General features: G+C 42.4%; 1 protein-coding gene across 1 annotated transcript; it reads right to left on the minus strand.

The window, feature by feature from the left end:
* Positions 1–1,495: 1,495 nt before the first annotated feature.
* PGBD5 (piggyBac transposable element derived 5) lies at positions 1,496–19,832 on the minus strand (the record flags this gene model as incomplete). The annotated part of the gene is made up of 5 exons (XM_010190220.1): positions 1,496–1,944; positions 3,418–3,523; positions 9,453–9,650; positions 16,350–16,530; positions 19,733–19,832. Coding segments are annotated over 5 exons (781 nt in total), but the record flags the coding sequence as incomplete, so codon positions are not given.
* Positions 19,833–21,586: the final 1,754 nt, after the last annotated feature.

Below are 21,586 nucleotides of genomic sequence, written 5' to 3' on the forward strand. Positions count from 1 at the left end.
CTGGGGCAGTTCTCAAATTCATGTTGGTTACCCTCTAATGTCTCCTGCTAGATAGATCCATATAACCTGGTTAGGTTTACACTGATAAAGAAATCAATCAGTCAGTCAACCAATCACTCCATTACTCTTGAATCAATCCAAGTCATTCTTCGGTAAAACTTTTCAGGCTTGGGGACCTAAAACCAGCTGGTCCTCTAAGCAATGCGGTTTCTGCCCTGTAAGTTAATGTAATTCTGTTTGTGTCCATCACTGCTAACCTTCAGAATACAGAGTTTTGTTGCTGATTGAGCTATGGACTGAAATCAATAATGTGCAGAGGGCAGGGTAGTACTTCACCTCCATTTCAATTCTCCCTTGTTTCAACCATACCTCTCTCTCTAAGCACTGTTTTCCAAAGTTTCAGCATGAAGACTCCACCAGCATGAAAATGTGACGTTTCAGCCATGAGCACGAGCTCATGACAGTGCTTGTCCTCTACAGTGTTACTCAGAACAGAAGAACTCTTTGGGCTTGCTCTGTTTTAGGGAGGTTCAAGGTCTGGTTGCAACTGGACTTCTTTCTTTTTGTAAAACACAACGCTATGTTATTTTGCTAAACATGTAATCTGCTTAATTACAACTACTGTGACAAGCCCTGAATTCTAACAAGATTTCCTACAGAACGCCCCGCAGTGCTAATGGGAAACACACTGCTATTAGTGACTTTTTTTTTCCCTGCCAACTGTGTGCCAAATGAAGTTCTAAAATGGACCAAAGAAGTCTTGACATGTACAAAAGGAAAAGAAAGAAATTATTGTTCCCAAAATCTTAACAGTCCATTACATTAGAATTTTAAGCAACATTTAAGATACAGTTGAAATCAAGAAAAAAATATAATTGTTATACTCTGATTTCTCACCTGTACACTGACCGTGGCAGTTAAGATGTGAGGCAGTATTATTTACTGGTTTACTCACTGTTAACTCTTACAGTATTACTCACTGTTTGTGTATAAAATGTTTCATCCTGGTTAAAAAAAAGAAAAGCAATGTAATGTATTACATGAATTTAGAATGGAATTTGGTTTCTTCTAATTTTGACGTGTTCTAACTGGGATCAAATTGCCTTTCATTACATGAAGAAAAGTAAAGAAAAAAGAAGACAGAAAGAAAAAGTCTTAACTGGTCCTCAGCCCCTGGCTGCCTGCCTGTGAATGTTTTGTTTGTCAATACGCTTGCTTCAGTGTTCGTGTGTCTGAACTGCTTCATTTAGCACACTGGGAGGACAGCAGCGATGCCTTGCAGGTTGGCAGGCACTCCCCAATCACAGCCCATGGTGCAGACATACGTTGCGTGTCCCAGAACTGAGTAACTCCAAGTAAGGTGTAGAGTTTTCAGTAATGCCCACCTCAGACTGCTGAGCTAGGTCAGTTTATGACAAGCTCTTAGCCCAAGAGGAACTTTACAAGATGACCCTGTTCAACAAATAGGATTGAGATGACGACTAATTTAAGTCTGTTTCTGGTGTACAGATTCCCACAGGGCATTCACATATGCATTTCTGTGTCAGCTTTTCCAGTGGCACTGTCTGCAGGACATGTCTACATCCAGCTGCTACTAGGAACAAAGTTTCCACCTCTTTAGTGGCATCACTTGGCATTTTTGGATAAGGACAGCACTGGTGGTATCACAAGTTCCTTGCTTTGCTGTTCCAGGTGTATCTTCTTCTGGTTACCCTCTACCCTCTGCCTATGCCACCGAGAACAGTGCATCAATGGGAGGGTGAGGTGTCTTCCAAGCCCAGAAGCTCCTTTACAAGTCTTTCCCCAAACTGTGCACGGCTGTACCTTGTCACATGGTAGGCCTCTGACATTTTGTAGAGGATGTACGCATTGTTTATAGCGATGCTGATGGCAAACCAGAATACTTGTTGCCAGGTCTTGTTTGGTTTGTGAGAAATGAAATACCTAAAAAAGCCAAGAGAGGAGGGGAGGGAAAAGCACTGTTTAGCCAAACACTTGCAGCTGGGATGAAAGAAAACCCCAAAGATTCTGCAGTCCCAAAGGGGAAGCAGGCCCAGGACTCAATACATAGTGCAAGGATCATCTTAAGAAACTTTATACTATGGATTTGACAGTCATTTACTGTTACATTGCACAATTTTGGAAATTTCTAATACTGTCTAAAAAAATAACTTCCTTGCTCTCAGAAGCAAAACCTCAGCAACACTCTCACCTTTGTACCACTCCACGTAAGGAAAAGCACTGATAAAGACTCCTCAGGCTTATCCATGACAAACATCCACATGATGGAAGCTGTAGGTCTGAATCCCTTCAATTTGTAACTAAAAAAAAGCCCCAGGCACATTATGCTACAGTTTAGGGAAGACTCCTGATGCTTCTCTTGTTTATCTCTACTGCAAGCAAAGAATGATTTCTGCTGATGTCAACAGTAGGTGGGAGGATGTGGGGGCAGAGCCAGAGCACGCAGTGCTGGTATGTGGAGCACCCCTCCATAAGGCAGAGCTAGAAAGGACTGACATCCTTATATTTAAGTTCTGACTAATTCTAGAACTGCCAGAATATTCACTCTTCAGTCATAAGATTTCCCACTTTCCCACTTTTGTATTTTTAGTAACCACTTAAATCTACTACCTCACCTCTTCTTTGTATTGATTTCCTCAGACCAGATCCCAGCATTGGTCTCCAGCAACCACCTTCTCCTCTTTCATCTCTTCTACTGAATTCTTGCTGCCTTGCCCAGAAATGGCTTGGAAAACCCCTGCTGCTTTTTCTCTCTCCTCAGTTTTCAGTTCTTGAAATCTTTTGCATCTCATTCTATTCCCACAGCCGAGCTTCATCACTGCTATTCCTACTCTTTTCTGTTTCACCTTGCTAAGAGCTAACACTGAGACCCCCAACTGGAGTACAGGAGCTAAAAGATCTACATTCTGCTCTCCCAGATCACCTCAATCAGCTTTACATCCACAAGTGAATGTCCTTTTCTTCTGGCTCCAGCTGACAAAAATATCACCAGTACAGATAATTACCTGAACACCATCTGCTGGTGATGCCCTGAGCTGAGCTAGCCTGAAAGACTTTTGGGGCTGGCAGACTCTTCTTGAATTATCCATTTAGGTTTCAATTTGATGTGGCCAAGAACATCAGCCTGCTGACCCATCTTCCCAACACTTCTTCTAAGTCTCAAATTTTTTTTGACTAGTGGATGGGTAGATAGAGCCAAAACAACACTAGCAATGCAGCTCTTGCCCTTGTGCAGAGCCAGCTTCTGATCTCTGACTGAAACAGTTCTGTCAGAGGTTAATTCCATGAAAGCAGAATTGGGCCCTCAGCTGCAGCTCAACGTGGAAAACTTAAATATTGCAGCAACAGGGAAGAAGTAAAAGAAATACACACATACACACACACATTCTTACTTACTTGCTGTATTTGTCATCATATTTGCAGATATAGCTAAGGTGAGCAGCAAAAGCTTCAACTGCCAACGGGCACGGAATTTCTCCACTTTTTCTCTTAATTATAACTCCTGCATCAAATAGAAACATAACAGTTTTAAATCTATCATAGGTCTAGCAATTAAAAGATATGGTTTCTATATACTATTTATTACAAGATACACCTTATTGACAGTGTCTGTCCTAAAACTGGGAATTTATCTGTAACAGATATGATAATTTGTTTGGGGTTTTTTTACATTGAGCAAGTGGAAGGGGAAGAAGAGAAATAATTTTTCAATTGGAAATGAAAAGGTGTTAGATATAAACACTTTTACCATATGTTCAGAAAAAACCCACAGATTGTCATAGCCTCACAGCAGTCCCCTACAGACACTATAAGTCTCTCTTCTGTTGGTCTGCAGGCAGTTGTGGTCACCTCTAGAGCTCTGACTTGCTGTTTTATGCTTTCAGTTCTGAAGGTCCCAAACTGAGTCCTTCTTTGAAATTAAATCCTTTGCTTATCTCCACCCACGGGGGCCAAAAGCAACAGCAGCTCCAGTCCACTGAGTGCTAACCAACAGAGAAAAGAAAATACAGTAGGCAGGAGCCAAGTGGTTAAACCCAGCTAAGACAGAGGTGATGCTGGCGGGTGAGCTGAAGGAGCCAAACCACAGTGTCTGAAAAGAGAAGGAGCCTGATCCTCTGATGTGGGGAGCCAGAGCTCAGCTGTAAGCTGAGGTTGCTCAGCAGAGCTAAGCACACATTTCTCTGCCTGCGAGCGGCATTTCCTGCCCTGCCTAGTTAGCTGGCCAGATGATTCAGCTCATCACAGGGGATGATTACCCCGCTGACTGCAGAAATCTGTGGGAAGGCAACAAGCCCCCAGCAGGTACCTACCAACCACTCTGCACAGATAAAGATGTGGTGCCTAGAGCAGGCGACTCCAAGAACAGGGTCCATTCCCTCACATGGCGCATCTTTGACCTGGCCTTCTCCAACACTACAGCAGTATTTATGAGCCCAATGCTCTCTTAAGAAACTCCCCTAGCTCTTCTCTCATTTATTGCTCCTGTCCTCTGTGTTTTCCCTATCCAGGAAAAGCTCCTTGTAGGAGGGAAGGATGAGTAAAACAAACTGATAATGTAGGAGTCTGCTCCCTAACTTTTGACTTTATGTCCCTGCAGGTTTGATGGTCCGCTCTCCAAGGTATGGACCACCTCTTGCTCCATGCCACACTGTCTAGTGAAGATCCCAGGCACAACACTATTTTTCTCCAGATCTAGAGAAGCACAGACTCGGCTGCATCCTTTCTCAGCACTGTTTCAGTACAGGTACAACTCTGGGCTTTCTCATTTTCCAAGCCTTCAAAGTCTTATTGCCTTCCTTCTGTGAACTCTCTTACAATCATCCCTAAAATGCTCCTCACGTTTTGATTAAAGACTTCACCATTTCATTCTTTCAGCTGGAAGTCTTGTTCCATCCATTATCTCTGTCAAGCCTCCTGTGCTGTCCTAGTGGGCAGGCTTTGTTTTGAAGCAAGACTTTTTATACTAAATGTCATGTTACAGCTGAGCCATGCAGCAATTCAGTTGGGGTCTTTAAAGTCTGATTTTTTCAAGAGTTTAAAATGATATCCCCTCTAAATTGTTCAATACACTCTCCTTTCACTTCTGCCTCCTCAAGCTGGGTGTAAATGTAGCCCAAAAGGAGTAGAAAAATACCCAATCAAATAAATAAATAAATCCTTCATTATAGTCACATGCTTATTATAGTGCTTTTTTGATCCTTTTAATGAGTCCTACAAAAATCTGGCCAGAATGTGGTAAAAAGGGCTGATATACCGCCAGCCTGGTGCACCATTGCTGCAAAATCACTTGCCATCTCACCTGGGCAGGTGAGGAAAGGGTAGGTATATGCCTGGTGCTAGCATTTTATAGAAAAATTCCCCTTCTTTCTCCTCTTGCCCTCTTCTCTTCTCTTCTCTTCTCTTCTCTTCTCTTCTCTTCTCTTCTCTTCTCTTCTCTTCTCTTCTCTTCTCTTCCTTTGGAGGATTTATATTGCCTTTGCAATCTGCTTTGTACTCACAATCCTGAAAAAAATGCATTGCAGTGGCAGCAATGCCAGATAGTTCCTCTCACTTTCTATTATATTCCACATAACAGCCCTCTGTTTTGAGAATATAGCTAGCTTTGTAAGCATGTTATTTTTATAGCCTTTCCTAGGCTTGTTTCGTAGCCATAGGCCACCTCTCCAGGGAAGGCAACTGCCAGACCTAGCTGCAGGTCTCTGAGGCAAGCAGTCCCAAGCAGCTGATTCACGGGCACATCCGAGGAGCTATTTCCCCTCCTGGTCCTCCCCCAGCATCGCTGTGTTCCTGTCTGTGGCAGCACTCCAGGGAACGCACTGCCTGTGCTGCAGCCTCCACCTCCCTTTGCCTGTGTGCTGGAAGCGATGTGGCTGCCAGCCTCCATGCTGTCACCGTGGACAGGCATCAGCTTTTGGGTTTGAGTTCTTTTAACCTTTTTAAAATATATTTCTAAAAGTTTTTAAGCTGTATGGTCATCAAGCAAAGCTTGGGGAATACCACCCCAAAAATGAAACTAGCAGAAAGACAAAGGTGTACATACGTTTGCTTCCTCAAAACACTTATTCTAAGCCAGTCTGTGATTTTAGGTGTTAGAATAATGTTGTTTAAGAATGGAGGCTCAGTAAAACTAGCACTTGCACCCACCTTGGCAAACACTGAGACTGCAGAACATAATATAACAGAGGGGGCACTGCATGTTCAAAGTGCTATGTGGCTTTTTTAGCAAGACTCAGCTCTTTATCAGAATTGCAGACATTCAGCATTGTGCAAGGTCTTCCCGTCAGAGTCCTTCTGCCTCATCCCCACTCTCACCATACTTAGAGGCAACCCCTTGAAGGTAGTCTCACAAAGGACACACAGAAATTTAAAGTTAAAACCCTAAGCTTCCCCATCCTGAAACTTATTTTTTCAACACTGTGCCTCTTTCCCAAGACTTTCCAGTTCTGGGCCAATCTCACAAGCTGATTTTTTCCAGGAAACTAGACTGTCACCAGACACTCCTCACTCCAACTTCTCCCAGGCTAAGAACCACACAGCGAGCTATACATCTGCTTCATACAACTGTGATGCCTCCACAACATCTCCCATCTTCTCACAAGTCACTTGTGAGATGCCAACACGCCATTTGCAGCTCTTTAGTCTTTGCATATGTGTCCCAAGCTTTGTTTTCTTTCCTTCACTATTGCTCCTTTTGCTTTTAAGTAGAGCTGGTTGCTGAAGAGCAGCTCTTCTCAGGAAGAAAAGAGAAGAGCTGCTTCTTCAAAAGATCCTGGGTTTGACAGGGTTTTGCTAAAAATGTTTTTCTGGTCATCCCGCTGTGCAGCAAGTGAAGCTGCTGCCTGCTCCATCCAGCTTCATACGAAAAATAGAAAAGATAGTAGATATTTCTAGAACATAGTAATGGAGATGCTGAGAAAGTGGGCACCAAGTCCAGAGTAGAAAACCAAAAATGCAGCCTTGTCCCACAGATGGGGAGGTTTGGGCCAGCACATACATCATCTGTTTTAAAATAAGGGTAACTTTTTACTCTCTGGGGGTCTCAATCTCTTTTGGCTTCTCAGTTCTTCTGTAATACAGGCACAAGAGAAAATTAAACTCAAGTTAAAGCTTAAGGGAAATGAAAAACCCAACCGAACTTTGTTCTAGGCAGAAATTTCATATGTGATAGCAGAGTAAGCAGGACATTTTTGCAAGACTAAAGGAGTAAGACTCATCCTCTAGCATCTGAGATGATGTATTATGACACGTTGGTTCAAAACATCCATAATAAATAACTTGCTGCATCTAAGAATAGTATTCATAGATCAGCTCTGACAAGTGTACTGCCCTCCTGGTACCTCTGGCTTGGGTGGTATTTGCACTCCAAGTTCAGGCAAGATTTACCTTCTTGACTTTCTTTTAAGTTGCATTAAATAGCTCATTAGTAGCTAGATCCACCTCTTTTCCCATCCTAAGTTTTGTCTTGACCATCTTCTGTTTTTAAGGTTTTCTCTGCACAGCCTCCTCCACTCCCATCAATATTTATGCTCAACTAAGAGCAAACACGCACTGTGCATTCATCGGCAGGCATAAGGTGAGTCTCTGTCAAACCACCCTGTGTGGGATTTAATTCCCTTTGTCCCTACTACCTCGCCCATCTAACACACTGGCTCAGCAGTTCTGTGCTACAGGCTTGCCTCAAGGAGCATCGATTCCTTCTCTTCCTCCTTTGTATTTACAAGCCTTGGTGGTCCAGCTTCAAGTTAGTTTAAACTAGCTTTGCTACACTGACTTCAGAGATGCCAAAATGAGAGGCAGGCAATCTGGTTTCCTGCCTTCCTACCGAGTTTCCATCTGTTCCCAAATCTCTACTAGAGACTCTCTTTCCCACCAGCACCACTCTTTAAACAGACAGTCTCTTTTTTCTGCTCTGATTCACCGTGAACTATGTCAGCTGTCCCAGGCAGCATTTGGTGAGCAATGTGTTGGGCAGGTCTTGCCCGTCACACACGCTGATCCTCATCAGTGGACGCTGAATTACTTCACACACGCAACCTACAGCCCCACTTGTGCCAAAACAGACCCAAGGTCAACCACAGGCACAACAGCTCACACCTTCGTATGCTGCTTGTAAAGGATTCTGCCAGCACAGTCTGCTTTTGCTCCTTCTTTTAATGGGGCATTTAACACTGACATTTAGAGACAGATTATTTTTCTAGTAATATTTATGAATTATAACCAAATGCTCCACGCTAGCCTATAAAAAATGAGATGACATGTAGTGATAACTCTTGTGCAGTTAGCGAAGCTGTATTATCTAAATGCGGCAAAGTGCACAAGGGAAACAGCACAAATTCTGACAGTGAACAACCCTCACAGGGAGCAACATTGTTCCAGGGACTGGCTTCAGCAAGGTCCCCAAAGCATTGTACTTCCTTCACGTACATATTTTCAGCATCTGTGCTCAGACAGCGGTCCATCTGAGTGACCAAGTCCTTGCTCTGCTGGGGTGTCCAGGAGAATTCCTGGGATCAGCCACGCTTTGCTATTGTAATGAGTAATTGAACAACACACTAGGTCAACTTCTCAGCTTACCATACTGTAATTCAAGGCCTTAACTTCACTTCTGTAGCCTGTACACATATGTGAGAGTCACTCAGAACTCAGAACATGAGTGTACAAGATGCCTTTGAATTGGTGGCTTTACATTCAAAGGGTTAGGCTATTCTTATTTGTTTCAGGCAATTATACATAAATCTGAATAATAAAAATCAAAAGAAACTGAAACATTTTTTTACTGAAAGATTAATTTCGAAGAGCTAATCATATTGCATCTTACAGAAGTTTCCAAGCCTTCTTAAAACCATCTGTATACTTTTGAAAAGAAAAAGATTTCAGTATCAAGAAGCTCTGCAATTATGTGAACTATCCAAGTTATCTGTTTTAGTTTATTTTCATCAGCTGCTAAAATCAATTTAGCATACAACAGGAAGCCTTAATCATATTTACTTCTGGAAAAAAAGACATTTGTTTGTGACTAAGTTTTTACTGGATAAGATAAATTAATTGTAGGATCTGCTCAGAGTTCTATGTACATCATGACATTTATTAATTTTTCTGTAGCAGCAATCCTACAAGATGCTCTGCAAATGGCACTAGTAGAGCGTTATACAACAACCATCTTCCCTTCTCTGACCATCAGCAAAGATATCATCTCTATACCTAAAAGGATACTGCCTCCACCAGCTCGCACAAAGGAGGCTTTTAACCTTTGTATGGGAAAGGAGAATAGCTGTAGGAAGACACAAAAGGGAAGTAATCACTACTGCCACTGTTTATTTAGGATATTATGATCAAGCTCTTTGTTCAGGCTTATTATCAGACTTGGTGACTCATTTTGCCTTGTCACATAAAGCATGAGCTTTATGTGACAAGGAAGGAATATTGCTTACCTTGTTGAACTGGCGAGTAGGCATTGGTCAGAAAACGGAAGTGCCCTTTGTTGTACCAGCAGATCAAGGACATGTTTCCCTTCATTCTTATTCTGTACTGTCCTCGGGACTGGGGAGTCTCAGGGTTGTTCAGCATGGATGGAGGTAGGCCTGTGCAGTCACTCTTCCTGGCACTCAGCAACCCACAGCAGTAAATCTCTGCATGTGAACAAAAACATTCCCTATCAGTAAGCCATTGCACAGATCCAGAAAGCAAGAGCAGTGGAGCAAGTCTGAATGACCTGAGTAGAGAAAGAGCTTGTCCTACAACTTTCTAGTCCAATGGGTACAATAGCCAACAGGTCCTCCCCTGTAATACCACTTATTTGTGTCCTACAGGAACTTCTCTGGAAAATGAGACAAGTGTAGAAAGTCTGCTCTCTTGATGAAATGTACTGACACCTCCTGCACAGTCATGATGAAATGACAAGAATAATAACTCAGGGTATCTTCCCAGCAATAACATCTATAATCTGTGTAACAGTCTTCAAAACATGTTTAAAATTGGACTGAAAAAATCCCCAGTGGTGATATGCATTATGGAGCAAATCAGAATTTATGATTCATGAGAGTCTTTGATGTTTAACTAAGAATAAATTGTGGAGGGAGCAGGGTAGGGAAAGCTATAGCATCTTAGACGTTAACTGAAATAAATTCTCCCACATGACTCCCATGATGCTTTTAATCACAATATACATAGCTGACAAACTCTGGTTTAATCTACTGCTTCACAGTTCTTGAATTTCAGCTCACTACTCCTTGCACCTGCATCCTCTGGTTTGTTAAGGAAATGCTGCTTAAGTGATTAAGAACCACTGAAACCACCGGTTGATTTAAAAACCGCATATGGCAGAAGGATGAAGGTGGAAATACAAGTTCAATGAAAAAAGATTCTAGAGAAAGGACATAAACGAAACAGTGCCCTAGTTGAGTGAGCGCTGATCTTGTCCTGCACAGACATCAGAGACTCCACAGGTGACACATTCTGCTGCTTACAGCTTCCTGGCATTTCATACGTGAAAGAGGCAAATGAATAAAATTTAACACCACAAAACATATCTCAACGCAGCCAGGTGGGCACAAACAAGATTTGGAAACAACATTAATAACTGCAATGCTTGCATTTGCCATTAGGCTATGAAATAATAATGACCTGTTTAGGCTAGTCAAAGAAAAGCAGATCTTCTTGATCAAATTAACTGAACACAAAGAAATATTGGATGGAAATTTCCTCAGTCTCCCTAAATATTGTGTTAACCCATCTAAGTGGAAAAAACCAATGGGCATGGAAGCAGCTGACATCTGTGCACATCTTTCATACAGCAGCAGAGGTGTGTGGTAGTTTAAAGCTCATCTGTCAGCTTGATCAAATTTTTCATCATGCTGAATTCTGGACGCTGGATAACTGGATATCCCTACAGGGGAAATGCTGAGTCAGACTATGTGTCTGGCTTTCCCTGAGCGTGTTACCTCTATGCCTGAGTTTCCATCTATGTGGCTTCTCTACCTCTGCCTTTCCTTGGTCTTTGGTTCATATAGTGCCTGGCATGCTGAGCATCCCCTCAACAGCTCACAGATACTACAGAAATACTAATATAATTCCTAGTACTCATGAATTGGTCCAATTGCCGTGGGCAAGTCTAAAAGGAACTAAAGTTCTTCCATCAGAAATTTAAGACAGTCATATCAGAAGAAGGTCAACCAACACAGCAATGGGACAACTTCATTCTGAAGGAGGAACTCTGCACTCCATGGGTTATTTCTAATGAATGAATCAGTCCCTGGGAATCCATAAGTTCCTTCCACAAAAAGCAACAAGGAAAGTCTGATGGCTACAGGCTTACAACCAGTATAGGAGGAACTGCACCTTCAGTGGAAGGTGGTTTTTAAAATTTTTTGTCTTGCTAAGAGGGACACAAACAGTATAACTGCAAACTTTGGCATTAACAAACTTTTAGAAAGCTTTCTTCCAGTCAATATTAAGATCTTACTGCTCTATAACAAGCAAGCCTGAGAAGGATCTCCTCAGCGGCCTAAAGGTTATGACTCACTGAAGGGCGATACTCTCTCCAGGAGACTGCAATGGTATAAAACCAAGCTAATAACTACATTATTGTGCTAAAGTTTCAAAATAGCAACAGCCATCTCTGAGATCCCATAATAATTAATTGTAGCCTTCCCTTTAGCTCAGGCAATAAGCCTGCAGAAAGCTCCCAGCAGATGTTTTACTCCTCATATAGAATAATGAGAACCATTTCCTCTCTCAGGAACACACTGTGTAACCTTCCTGCTGTATAGCCTAGAAAAGTGCAGCACTTCTGCAGATTTACTAGTGTCTCTCATCATGGATTACACCCTTACTCTGTAGGGTTTTTTAAAACCACCCAGTTACTATAGCAATTGAAGCAATAAAAATTATGCCCACTGGGCTCAATCAAGTTTTTGTGTGTAGTTAAATCAGAGTCACAACACGTGTTTCCCACATACACAGGAGTCAGCGGAGACAGGCTTTCTTCTTCTGGTCATCTTAAACTTTAACTGCAATATAAATGCATACACCTAAGCTAGCTTAGTGAAGATGAGGAAATGTGGTGTAGTCACCCAAGATTCACTGCCAGGGTCTCCAGGCCTCAGAGAGCTTGTGCTGAAGCCTGCATCACCACATCTTCACTACTAACATTTGCAAAGGCATCCAGGTTTGAGCTAGTTCAGACAGAAATATATGTCCTGCAATCTTTTATCCTGCATGCAATGCTGGGTCAAGTCAGAGCTAGGGCAATGGGGGGGAGGTGTGTTGTGGGAGGGAGATAAAAGCTCACTTTAGCTGCAGGATCCTGCAAAACTTGTAGGTTACCCAGGCTGGCAACTCTTGCAGCTTTGCCAACCCCAGCCACTCTGCAGGACAGAGCCAGCTGCTCCTACTGGCTCAGAAAGTGCAAAAGGGACCTTCAGGGATCAGATATTTAAGGGAAGCATGGGACACAGGGCCTTAGGAGGTGCTGTCCTGTGTAATGGACAACACTAATGCTTCGAGAGGGAAAAGGGGATGTGGACTATGAATGAATGTCACAGCAAATGATGACAGCTGTCTGCTCGCAGAACAGAGAATTTGGGGCATTTCAGTGCAGGTTTCCAGTTCTATTTAGAGCCAGAGAAAGAAATGCCTTGTATGTCCCCTGAAAAATAAAAAAAGAGGTCTATTCAGGTTTTTGATTTTGAAAAAGGACAAAGTGCTCTGTCTTATTTTCTGCAGTTTTCCCAGCTCTTGCTATCTTCATAGACCTTAGAATTATGTTCACCGACATCCCTTTATATTACTAGCCACATATTCTCTACTGTGGTACAGTGAAGGTGCTACACAGCAGGTTTTCAATAAAGAACCGTGTGCTTTTTGCAGTAATACATGTGTAGGTTAGGATTAGGAAAAGCAAAAGATAGTTAATGTTCCACAAAAGTCTTCACAGGATCAGAGGATCCTATGGATTAAAGGACAGCTCAGGCTGGAAGGCAATTTGGGAGGTTTCTAGTCCTATCGCCTGCTCAGAGTAAGGTCAGCTCTGAGGTCAGACAGCACTGCTCAGGGCTTTATCTTGTCTGGGCTTGAAAACCTCCAAGGACAGAGACTGTACAATCTGTCTGGGCATCCTGCTCCACTGCCCTCAGGAAAAAACATCTACTCTGAACTTCAGATTGTGTTTCAGCTAATGTCTGCTGGTTTTGGTCCTTCCACATCCTGCACCACTGTGAAGAGCCAGCTTCAGTCTCTCAATAACATTCTTAGGGTAGCATAAAGCTGCTGTTGGATCCCCCTGAAGCCTTCTCTTCTCAGGCTGAACAAGCACAGTTCCCTCCCCATAGCAGAGTATGTGGTCCAGTCTCTGGTCAGGTTGGTGGCCCTCTGCTGAACTTACTCCAGTTTATCAATGCCTTTGCTGCATTTTGGGGCACGTTGTCCAAAACTGTGCTGAGTAGGAGGCAATAATCACCTCCATCCATCTACAAGCTATATTCCTGTTGACACAGCCAGGAGAGTGTTGACCATCTTTGCTGCCAGGGTACGCTGCTGACTCATGTTCGACTTGCTGGCTACCAAAACCCCAGCTCTCTTGCATCAAGAATTTTGAGAGGAACTAATACATTTTTAGTGGGTCCCTCTTTCTAGATTTTCCAGAATTCCCTTTAGTTCCTGTAAATGTCAGTTCAAGTTCCCAAAAAGTTCAGTTTCTAATCATTAGCTAAACTACATCTCCCCCTATTTCTCTGTTGATAGTCTCAAAACATAAAGCAGTTAAGCTCACTAACAATTTCTTTTTGTTTTCAATTATCAATGGGATCTTTCCACTGCTGATCCTGCTCTAGAAACTAAATTTTCTTGAACAAGAAAAGTTAACTTGTCAGTTTAAGAATGGGTCTTGAACTGTCATGAGCATAAATGCTTTTCAGCAGACTTTCCTGACACTTCTTGGTCATGGTGCAGCCCTGTTCAGATTTGGTTGGCTAAACCACATACCAAAAAAAGCACTAAGGTCATTGGTGAGGGTGACTGTGATACATTAGGAGAGACCTCTCTGCTGAGCCCAGGCTTCTCTGCCTGCCTCTGCCCAAATGTACTGTCAATGCAGTAGGATCCCAGCAGGTGCTGGCAGTACATTAGCTGCTTTGCAGTAAAGTCAGTAAACACCATCTTCTCCAGAGCTCTTACTGACTTCACCACTGCTTGACATCTCCAGCATCTCACCTCTCCCAGCATCTCATAGTCTTTCCAGCTCAACATCCCCCTGCAAAACCTCTGAGCTAGCCCCTAGTCACTCATGGCAAACACAGACAATCCCATGGCCTTATTAAACAGAAACACTTTCATGTTCTCCCCATGATCTTCTTTATGTAGGAGTGCCACACTATTCTGCAAAGCTAATAAACCTGCTCTTAGTGTCTGCCCACCCATCCACCCCATAGCTTCACCCCAGGAAGGTGATAGTGTTTACGAGGTGTTAAATTTAATTTTGGAAGCAGATGTCAAATATCATTAAAAAGCCTCATGAAGCCATATAACAAATAATGAATCAAACTGAAATTTCAGTATAGCATTAGCATATTTGATCAGATAGTAAGTCAAAATTACATGCTTTAAGAAGACATCACTGAATTTGCTACCTGCTAGATACTGTTAATTTGAATGATCTGTTCATGCAAAGCCCATGAATAATTCACCCCTGTGAACAATTTGAATTATCTGTAAGTAATAAACACTCAGCTGGTTTAGTAGCCATGCATCTTTTTCACTAGAGTTACAGACCAACTGGGTCATGGCATATTGTCTTCATCCTTCCCTAGCTGAGCATAAAGGGTGCGACTTAGCAGTCATATTTTTGTCTGTTAGTCTTTACATTTAAACCTGATACATCTCAGGGACTAGGAGTATGTGGGTCATTCTCTACACCTTCTTGAACCCACATTTTGCATTGTTGCTTTGGTAGTCTTAAAAATGTAGTGCTTATAATCAGCTGTGAAAACACTCATTTACTAACAGTCTCTGCTCAGAGGAAGAACTCTAGTGCACTATAAATATGCTTGACTTCTTTCCCATTTGCTGTTTGCAGCATTTGAGAATCCATGGCTCTTTTGTTGGAATATGGCGGTATTCCACTGTACTCTGTGAGCTTCCAGCTTACCTAAAGTAATGTAGGAGTTAGGTCCTGAATGGAGCTCAACAGAGACAGCCATGAGTGCCAGCATAGTCTGAAGTGCTCAACTATAGCACTGCTACAGCTCACTGGTGGTCTTATTTTAAATGAGAACCAAGATATTGTCTCAATTGCCAGTCTTTCCCCCTGCTTTGGGCCACATTTCATTAATATAATGTCCTAGGTGGGTTTAATTTTCTGCAATGGAAAACATGCCAAAAGCAAAACTCTTATCATCACTGGTGTGTTGAAAAGGCCCTGTAGCCTCCTCCTATGTGATTCATAACCGCAGCCTCCAGTTTCACTGCTCTGAAGGATCTATTGTACGTACCATACCAATTCTGAAAGGCTGTGCTGATTAAAGAACAAGCCGAGAGTTACATTAAGATGAGTTATAAATGACTGTCAAGAGTGCAGAAGCCTGTAATTTTAAAGGGAGTCACAAGTCCTCAGCATTTCCGAAAGCAAAGTAACACGTGGCTTTTCCACACCCAAGGTGAGGGGACATTCGACAGAGAGGATGCCTTGAGATTACACTTAGCACTAGCGAGAAACAGGCTGGGAAAGCCACGCTGCCATATCGATGGACATTCTGCTGGCAGATGTGCTTTGACGCTGTAGAGTTTATTATGCTTTCAGAACTAAAAACTGTTCTTCCAAGGACCAGCAAAAAAGTGAACCATGCCAGGTCTTTAGCAATGGCACAAACTGTCATCCAGAGAAGCCAGTTCTTTAACAGATATTAAACTAGCAAGTACTTCTAAGGCACACCTTTAAGGATTCATCCCATCCCTAGTCCTTCACAATGGGAACAGAAAAACCACAGGCAGCTAGGAAATCCCTTGAAAAGTTCCCCAGGCCATATGGGAGATTAGACCTCACATTTCTAAAGCAAAGGACAAAAGCAAGGGCTTTAATACCCTTATTAAAAATGTTTTCACATCCTCATTTTGAACTTTAAAGAGATTTAAAGAGGAAGATTTAAAGATCAACTTGGAAAGTCCTCTGCATAGCACCTTTTAATGAATGAGATCTTCTCTTAGAGATGACCATCTTATCTATACAAAGAACTAAAATCTCAGAGGAAACTTTTGGGAGGGTTTTTTTTAATTCAGTGGCAGGAGGGCCTCAAGGTCTGTCATCATTAAAACTTAGTGAGTCACCCGATACACACCTTGCTTCTCAAATTCTTCAAAGAGATTCAGGCTGGTAATGCTTGGGCCAGTGAAGATGATGTAGTTCTTCCCAGAGGCATTCTGACAAAGGTTTTTGGCCACCATACTGTGGAGCTGCGGTTTGTTCTTCAAAGCATCCAGCCCATCAGCACCACTCCCTTCTTTGAGATGGACATAAATCTTAAACGAGAAACGAGGAGAAAAGTCAGAAAGTTATAAGGAACCCAGGGGGAGCAGATGCAATTGCTAACATACCTGCTCAGCTCAACTGGAGACAAGCTGAGAACCAAGCCAGCAGATATTTTTATAAATCGCTAATATCTAAAGCCCCTTTCAAGGGGCTGTTGCTTTAAAATCAGGTTAGCTGGCACAGCTACCAATAAACAGAGCGTCCTTTCCCTCAGCTTAAGGGCTTCCTGAGATTCTTGCCACTGTTGTGCAGTTTGAAGATTGTTTACTTGGCAGGAAAAACTCAAGTCATAACTGAGATTATGTGTTGTGCTGAATCTGCATAGACTTTAATGCTGGCAGCAAAAGCACAGCATGGAAACTTCAATTTCAAGAAAGACCGCTACAAGATGACCAGAAGGAAATGGCCCATTAGCTTCACTGCAGTAATGTTCAGATTTATTTCCACTGGCAGCAACCATTAGGCTGCGACACAAATGTGTGTGTACCCCCATAAATGAGAGGAGCCAGCAATACACATACGCAAAACCAGCCAGAACATCCTCATCAGACTCTCCAGGCACAGTGCTAATGCTTAGATCTTTTACTTCGATCACAATTTGGAGACAACCCACTGAAACAGACTGAAGCAGGAAGCAGGGTACAGCACAATATGCTACTGTTAATGGGGAAATGCCGGGCTCATTTGTAGCAGGCTGCAGTAGCTTTAGTGTGTGTCCTGCTACAGCGCAGCCACGTTGCTATGCATTTCGAGAGATCTGCCACCATCATGCGTAGGTGGACATACATGTTTGTGTTAGAGGGCAGGAACATGTATCCCTTTGTAATGTAACTATAATGAACCAAACACAGTCCAGGTAGTACACCCACCAAATGAAAGAGCACTGAAGTAAAGCTATGCCTTCTTTCCTGTAAGTGATCCCTCTGGAGAGGAGCCTTCTGCATTGCCATGCAGAGGGAGAAAGAAGATAATCTTTCCGTTGCATACAAACCTTTGATTTTACTTCACTGGCAGTATTTTACAATTGTAACTTTCACCAAAGTTGAACACCTATGAAAATCAACTGGGCATCTGACCTTCTTGTTCCAAAAGTCAGCAGAAATAACTTGCTTGAAAAAGAAATGAGGAGCAGCAGACACTGTGCTCAGTCACTCAGACAGTGCTGTAACACCACGAAACTTGCTAAGATTTAAAAACACACACAGATGCAAATTTTCTGAAATATTTGCCCAGGACAGCCTTTGTGACTTAGGCTCTGAAATACTCAAGTATTTTAGGAATTCCAAAATTCTACCTGCCAGAAAAAAGCTGAAACTTGCTTAGTATTCAGGGGCAGGGAGAAGGAATTTTGTTTGTTGGAGTAACATATCCCCAACTGGTTTTTGTTAAACTTGCTCGAGACCTCAACCATCCAGAATATGCAGCATTGCTTTCCTGTATACACATCTGTTTCTCTTACCAACACACTCCTTCATAAAGAAAAGTTCATTACAATGCTCAGAGAATAAAAACACTCGCATGTTTGCAGTAATGCTCCCAGTAATTTTTATCTCAACGATCTTAGAGAGGAACAAAATTCAATTGAACAGCTTTTCCCTATTTTAGATGGTCTTTCTCTCAGCACTGGTATTCTAGACATTTTAATGTAATATTCCCTAGCAGTTCATCCATTGTGGAATAGACCCCAAAGGAATGTGTTCTGTATGAAATCTATGAGAAACAAAATTTGTGAATAATTTTTATGAATATTTTCTATTTTGAAGTAATTGATGTGCTAAAGAACAAAGCTGGTGCAAAGATGAATACATGCTAATTCCAAAAAGAAGTACAGCACATATTAAAAAGAAGTCTTAAATATACAATATTTATCTTAAAAAAATTAAAAATCTCTTTTTTGATAGAAACAGTTTCCAGATGAGGACAAAGGCAGGAACATTTGTGGACTTCATGGCCACGCTCTACTCACTTTTGAAAGCTGTCAAATTTCCGCTTTCCCGATGCTAAGGCTGAGGATTAGCTAATTACGGTAAGCCATTTAGGTTATTAATCAGGGCTCAAGAGAGCAGCTTAACAGCAGAATCCATACAAAGGGCAGATTGTTCCAAATTCACAGCAAAGGTATTTCATCATTACTAAAATCAAAATTAAGATTAGGTTATTATTGTGTCAGCACAGAGACCACACATTAAGCCCTTAAAATCTACAGACAAGGCAGTGGAGACAAAAAGATGCAGACAGATTAGTTTTGACCTTGGATTAGCAGCTGAGCTGAAAACAACGCAGGAATCTCTAAGCCTAGGAAAGTGTCCTACATCTTCCCTCCCTTACTGCAGTAAGTGTTAGCCAACCAAGAGTCTCTCTTCCTCCTGTTCTCCATAGAATACTCCCAAAGGACGAGACAGTCTGCTGGTGAGCCACTGGGTCCCTCACCGTGGGCTGGTTTGGGTCTGCAAGCAGCTACTTTAAAGAGCGTGCCCACCATGCAACCGTCTACTGAGATGTCCCTGTTTTCCTACGAGGATGCTACTACTCCATAGGTTTTGTTAGCAGAGTTCCCTGTGCACCTGACACCCTCCCTCTGTGCTCCCCTCTATCTCGAGCGTCCTTGTGTTGGCCACCTTGTGATTCTCATCCCTCCTTGCTCTGCTCACCTCCCCAGTGCCCTTTACTCAAACATCCATACCCACTATCCTCTGGTGTTAAATATATAACCTTTTTTCTCCTTGGGCATAACCTTGCCTATCCAAGCACCTTTGTTCTTGGCACAATTCTTCTTGTTTTGGAGAAGCATCATTCAAAGCTTTATCATGCTCAGCTCTGCTGGGGAGATGGGGGACAGCAGCATAATGTTGGAAGACATAAAGGCTGCTGTGAAACAGCAGCTGAGTACAGACAACTGGCAAAGGTGTAGTTTCAAATATCTTTGCAAGTGCCTAGGATCCCATATGGCCTTTATTTTCCCTCTCCCTTTCTTCTCATGCAGCTTATTAAATTCTACTACAAATCACTAGGATCCTGCCCACTGAAGCTCACAGCATTTTTCCCTGCCCCCCCATTTCTGTAATGCTTTAGAAGTGATGTTTAACAGTTAGCAGTCTGCAGAAAAAGCACAGAATTGCCAGAAAATGGCTGCAAGACCTTCACAGGCACAATCAGAAGCTGCTCCCCAAAAATGTTTGCTAAACCACTCACCAGAGCTTCTGGTTTGCTCTGTGACAGCATTAGAGCTTTGTGCCCTTTCCAAGTGCTCCACAGCAAAACATCATCAGAAGTAGAGGCTTGACAACTGCTGCTGGACAACAGATGGAGATGTTGGCAGCAACAACCTCTGTTTCTGTGGGTGACAGTCAAAGCAATGCTTCTCGAATATCTGCAGCAATCACTTTTACTGTGTATCTTTTTCTTGTGGCTATGGATCCGTTCGATCTACAGCACCAAATAGGATAACTTCTACAGATGTGACAACATCTGTCTTAGCAGGCAACTATCAGCTAAAGCTCTTTATTGTGCAGTGCTGGGACAGAGACAGAGCTTTCTCTAGTCATCCCTCAATTATTTGTTTCTTATCAGAACAGCTACATCTTCATTTCTGTCATCTCTCTATCTCCTGCAGCCCTGCTGCACCAGATACTTTAAATGCCACGTGTTTTAATCCTGTGCACACAACACCAGCTCTCACTTCTCCCTCCATTTAACTCATGCCTCAAACCCTCCTTTCTTCTGCCTTCAGTCTCCATGCAGCATCCTAGAGTAGGTATCAATCAGTATAACTGAATGATCGAGCAACAGGGTATGAGTGAAGAGTGTGCTCAGCTCTTCCAAAACAAGAAAAACAGAGCAAACTGTTTGGGAAAGACCATTTGCCTACACAGAGGCAATCAGAAAAGACAACACATTTCTGAGCAGGAGATCTCGCATGTTGACAGATGTCAAGTCAATCACCTGTCATTCAGAAACTCAAACCAAGTTATGTTTAGCTACAGAGGCAGACTGCTAGAGAGAACGCTACCAGAGGAAGGAGGATCTCAGAGTAGACATCCATGCTACAAACCAACAGGAATTTCCTTGCTCTGTGCAAGCAATTTACTCTAAGGAAAATTCATGTGGAAGGTTCATAAGGTCTCACTAGAAGCTGCATAAAAAACTGAGCACTTAGGAACAAACGCTGCATCTTGACTGCACATTTAAGAGTGCCCTAGAAACTAAAATATTGGTGATTCTGCTCATATTCAAAGCTCAGATGGCAAATTGAAAGCACTTGTGAATAGCTCATCCCAAATACTCTACATTCATACATAATTTAAACACCCCAGGGTACAATTCTCAAATGAAATAGATGACATTCGGAAGATAAAAAAGGGCAGGGGTAGTAATAAAGAGAAGGAAGATTTGAAGGCTACATTGTACAAAGCATCTCATAAAGGGCAGACCCTAAACAACCACAAAACAGAAGCCAAGTTTTTAGATGACAGTCAGAAAAGCAAGAGAACAAAAAGATTGGTAATGTCATACTCTTTGGATCCTGAATAGCTATTGAAAAAATAACTTCATTTTTTTCATAGACGTCACAGCCAAATATTCAACTACTTATTCCTAGTGCCACTCTCTAGATCCCACCTCATCCTATCTACCCCTCTCATCCTAAACATCATCTCTGTTGCCATGACCACTGCTGTTGGGAGATACTCCTCTCCAGCCCAAACCTTCTGTAGCACATATTCCCCCCTCTTCTTTACCGCCCTCTTCCAAGCCAGCTCTTCCTCAGCATCTGCTGGCACTACTGATGCTGCTTTTACCAAAACTGGATCTTCTCAATCGTTTGAGCCTCTCTTCATTCTCTTTCTAGTCCTCTAAAGGCTACCTTGAACATCTTTCCCTTTCTGTTCCCAGCTAGCTCTTGGAGTTACCTACAATGCTCTTTCCTTGGTCTCTCTCTCTTCTCCCTCTACCTCTATTTTTAATTATTTTAACCTGCATTAGCACACAGATCCAGCCAACATCTTTGTGCTGATGACTGGCAAATCACAGAATCACAGAACGTTAGGG

Source organism: Mesitornis unicolor, unplaced genomic scaffold (assembly GCF_000695765.1).
Source record: "Mesitornis unicolor isolate BGI_N332 unplaced genomic scaffold, ASM69576v1 scaffold36048, whole genome shotgun sequence".
In the NCBI taxonomy this organism is placed as follows: domain Eukaryota; kingdom Metazoa; phylum Chordata; class Aves; order Mesitornithiformes; family Mesitornithidae; genus Mesitornis; species Mesitornis unicolor.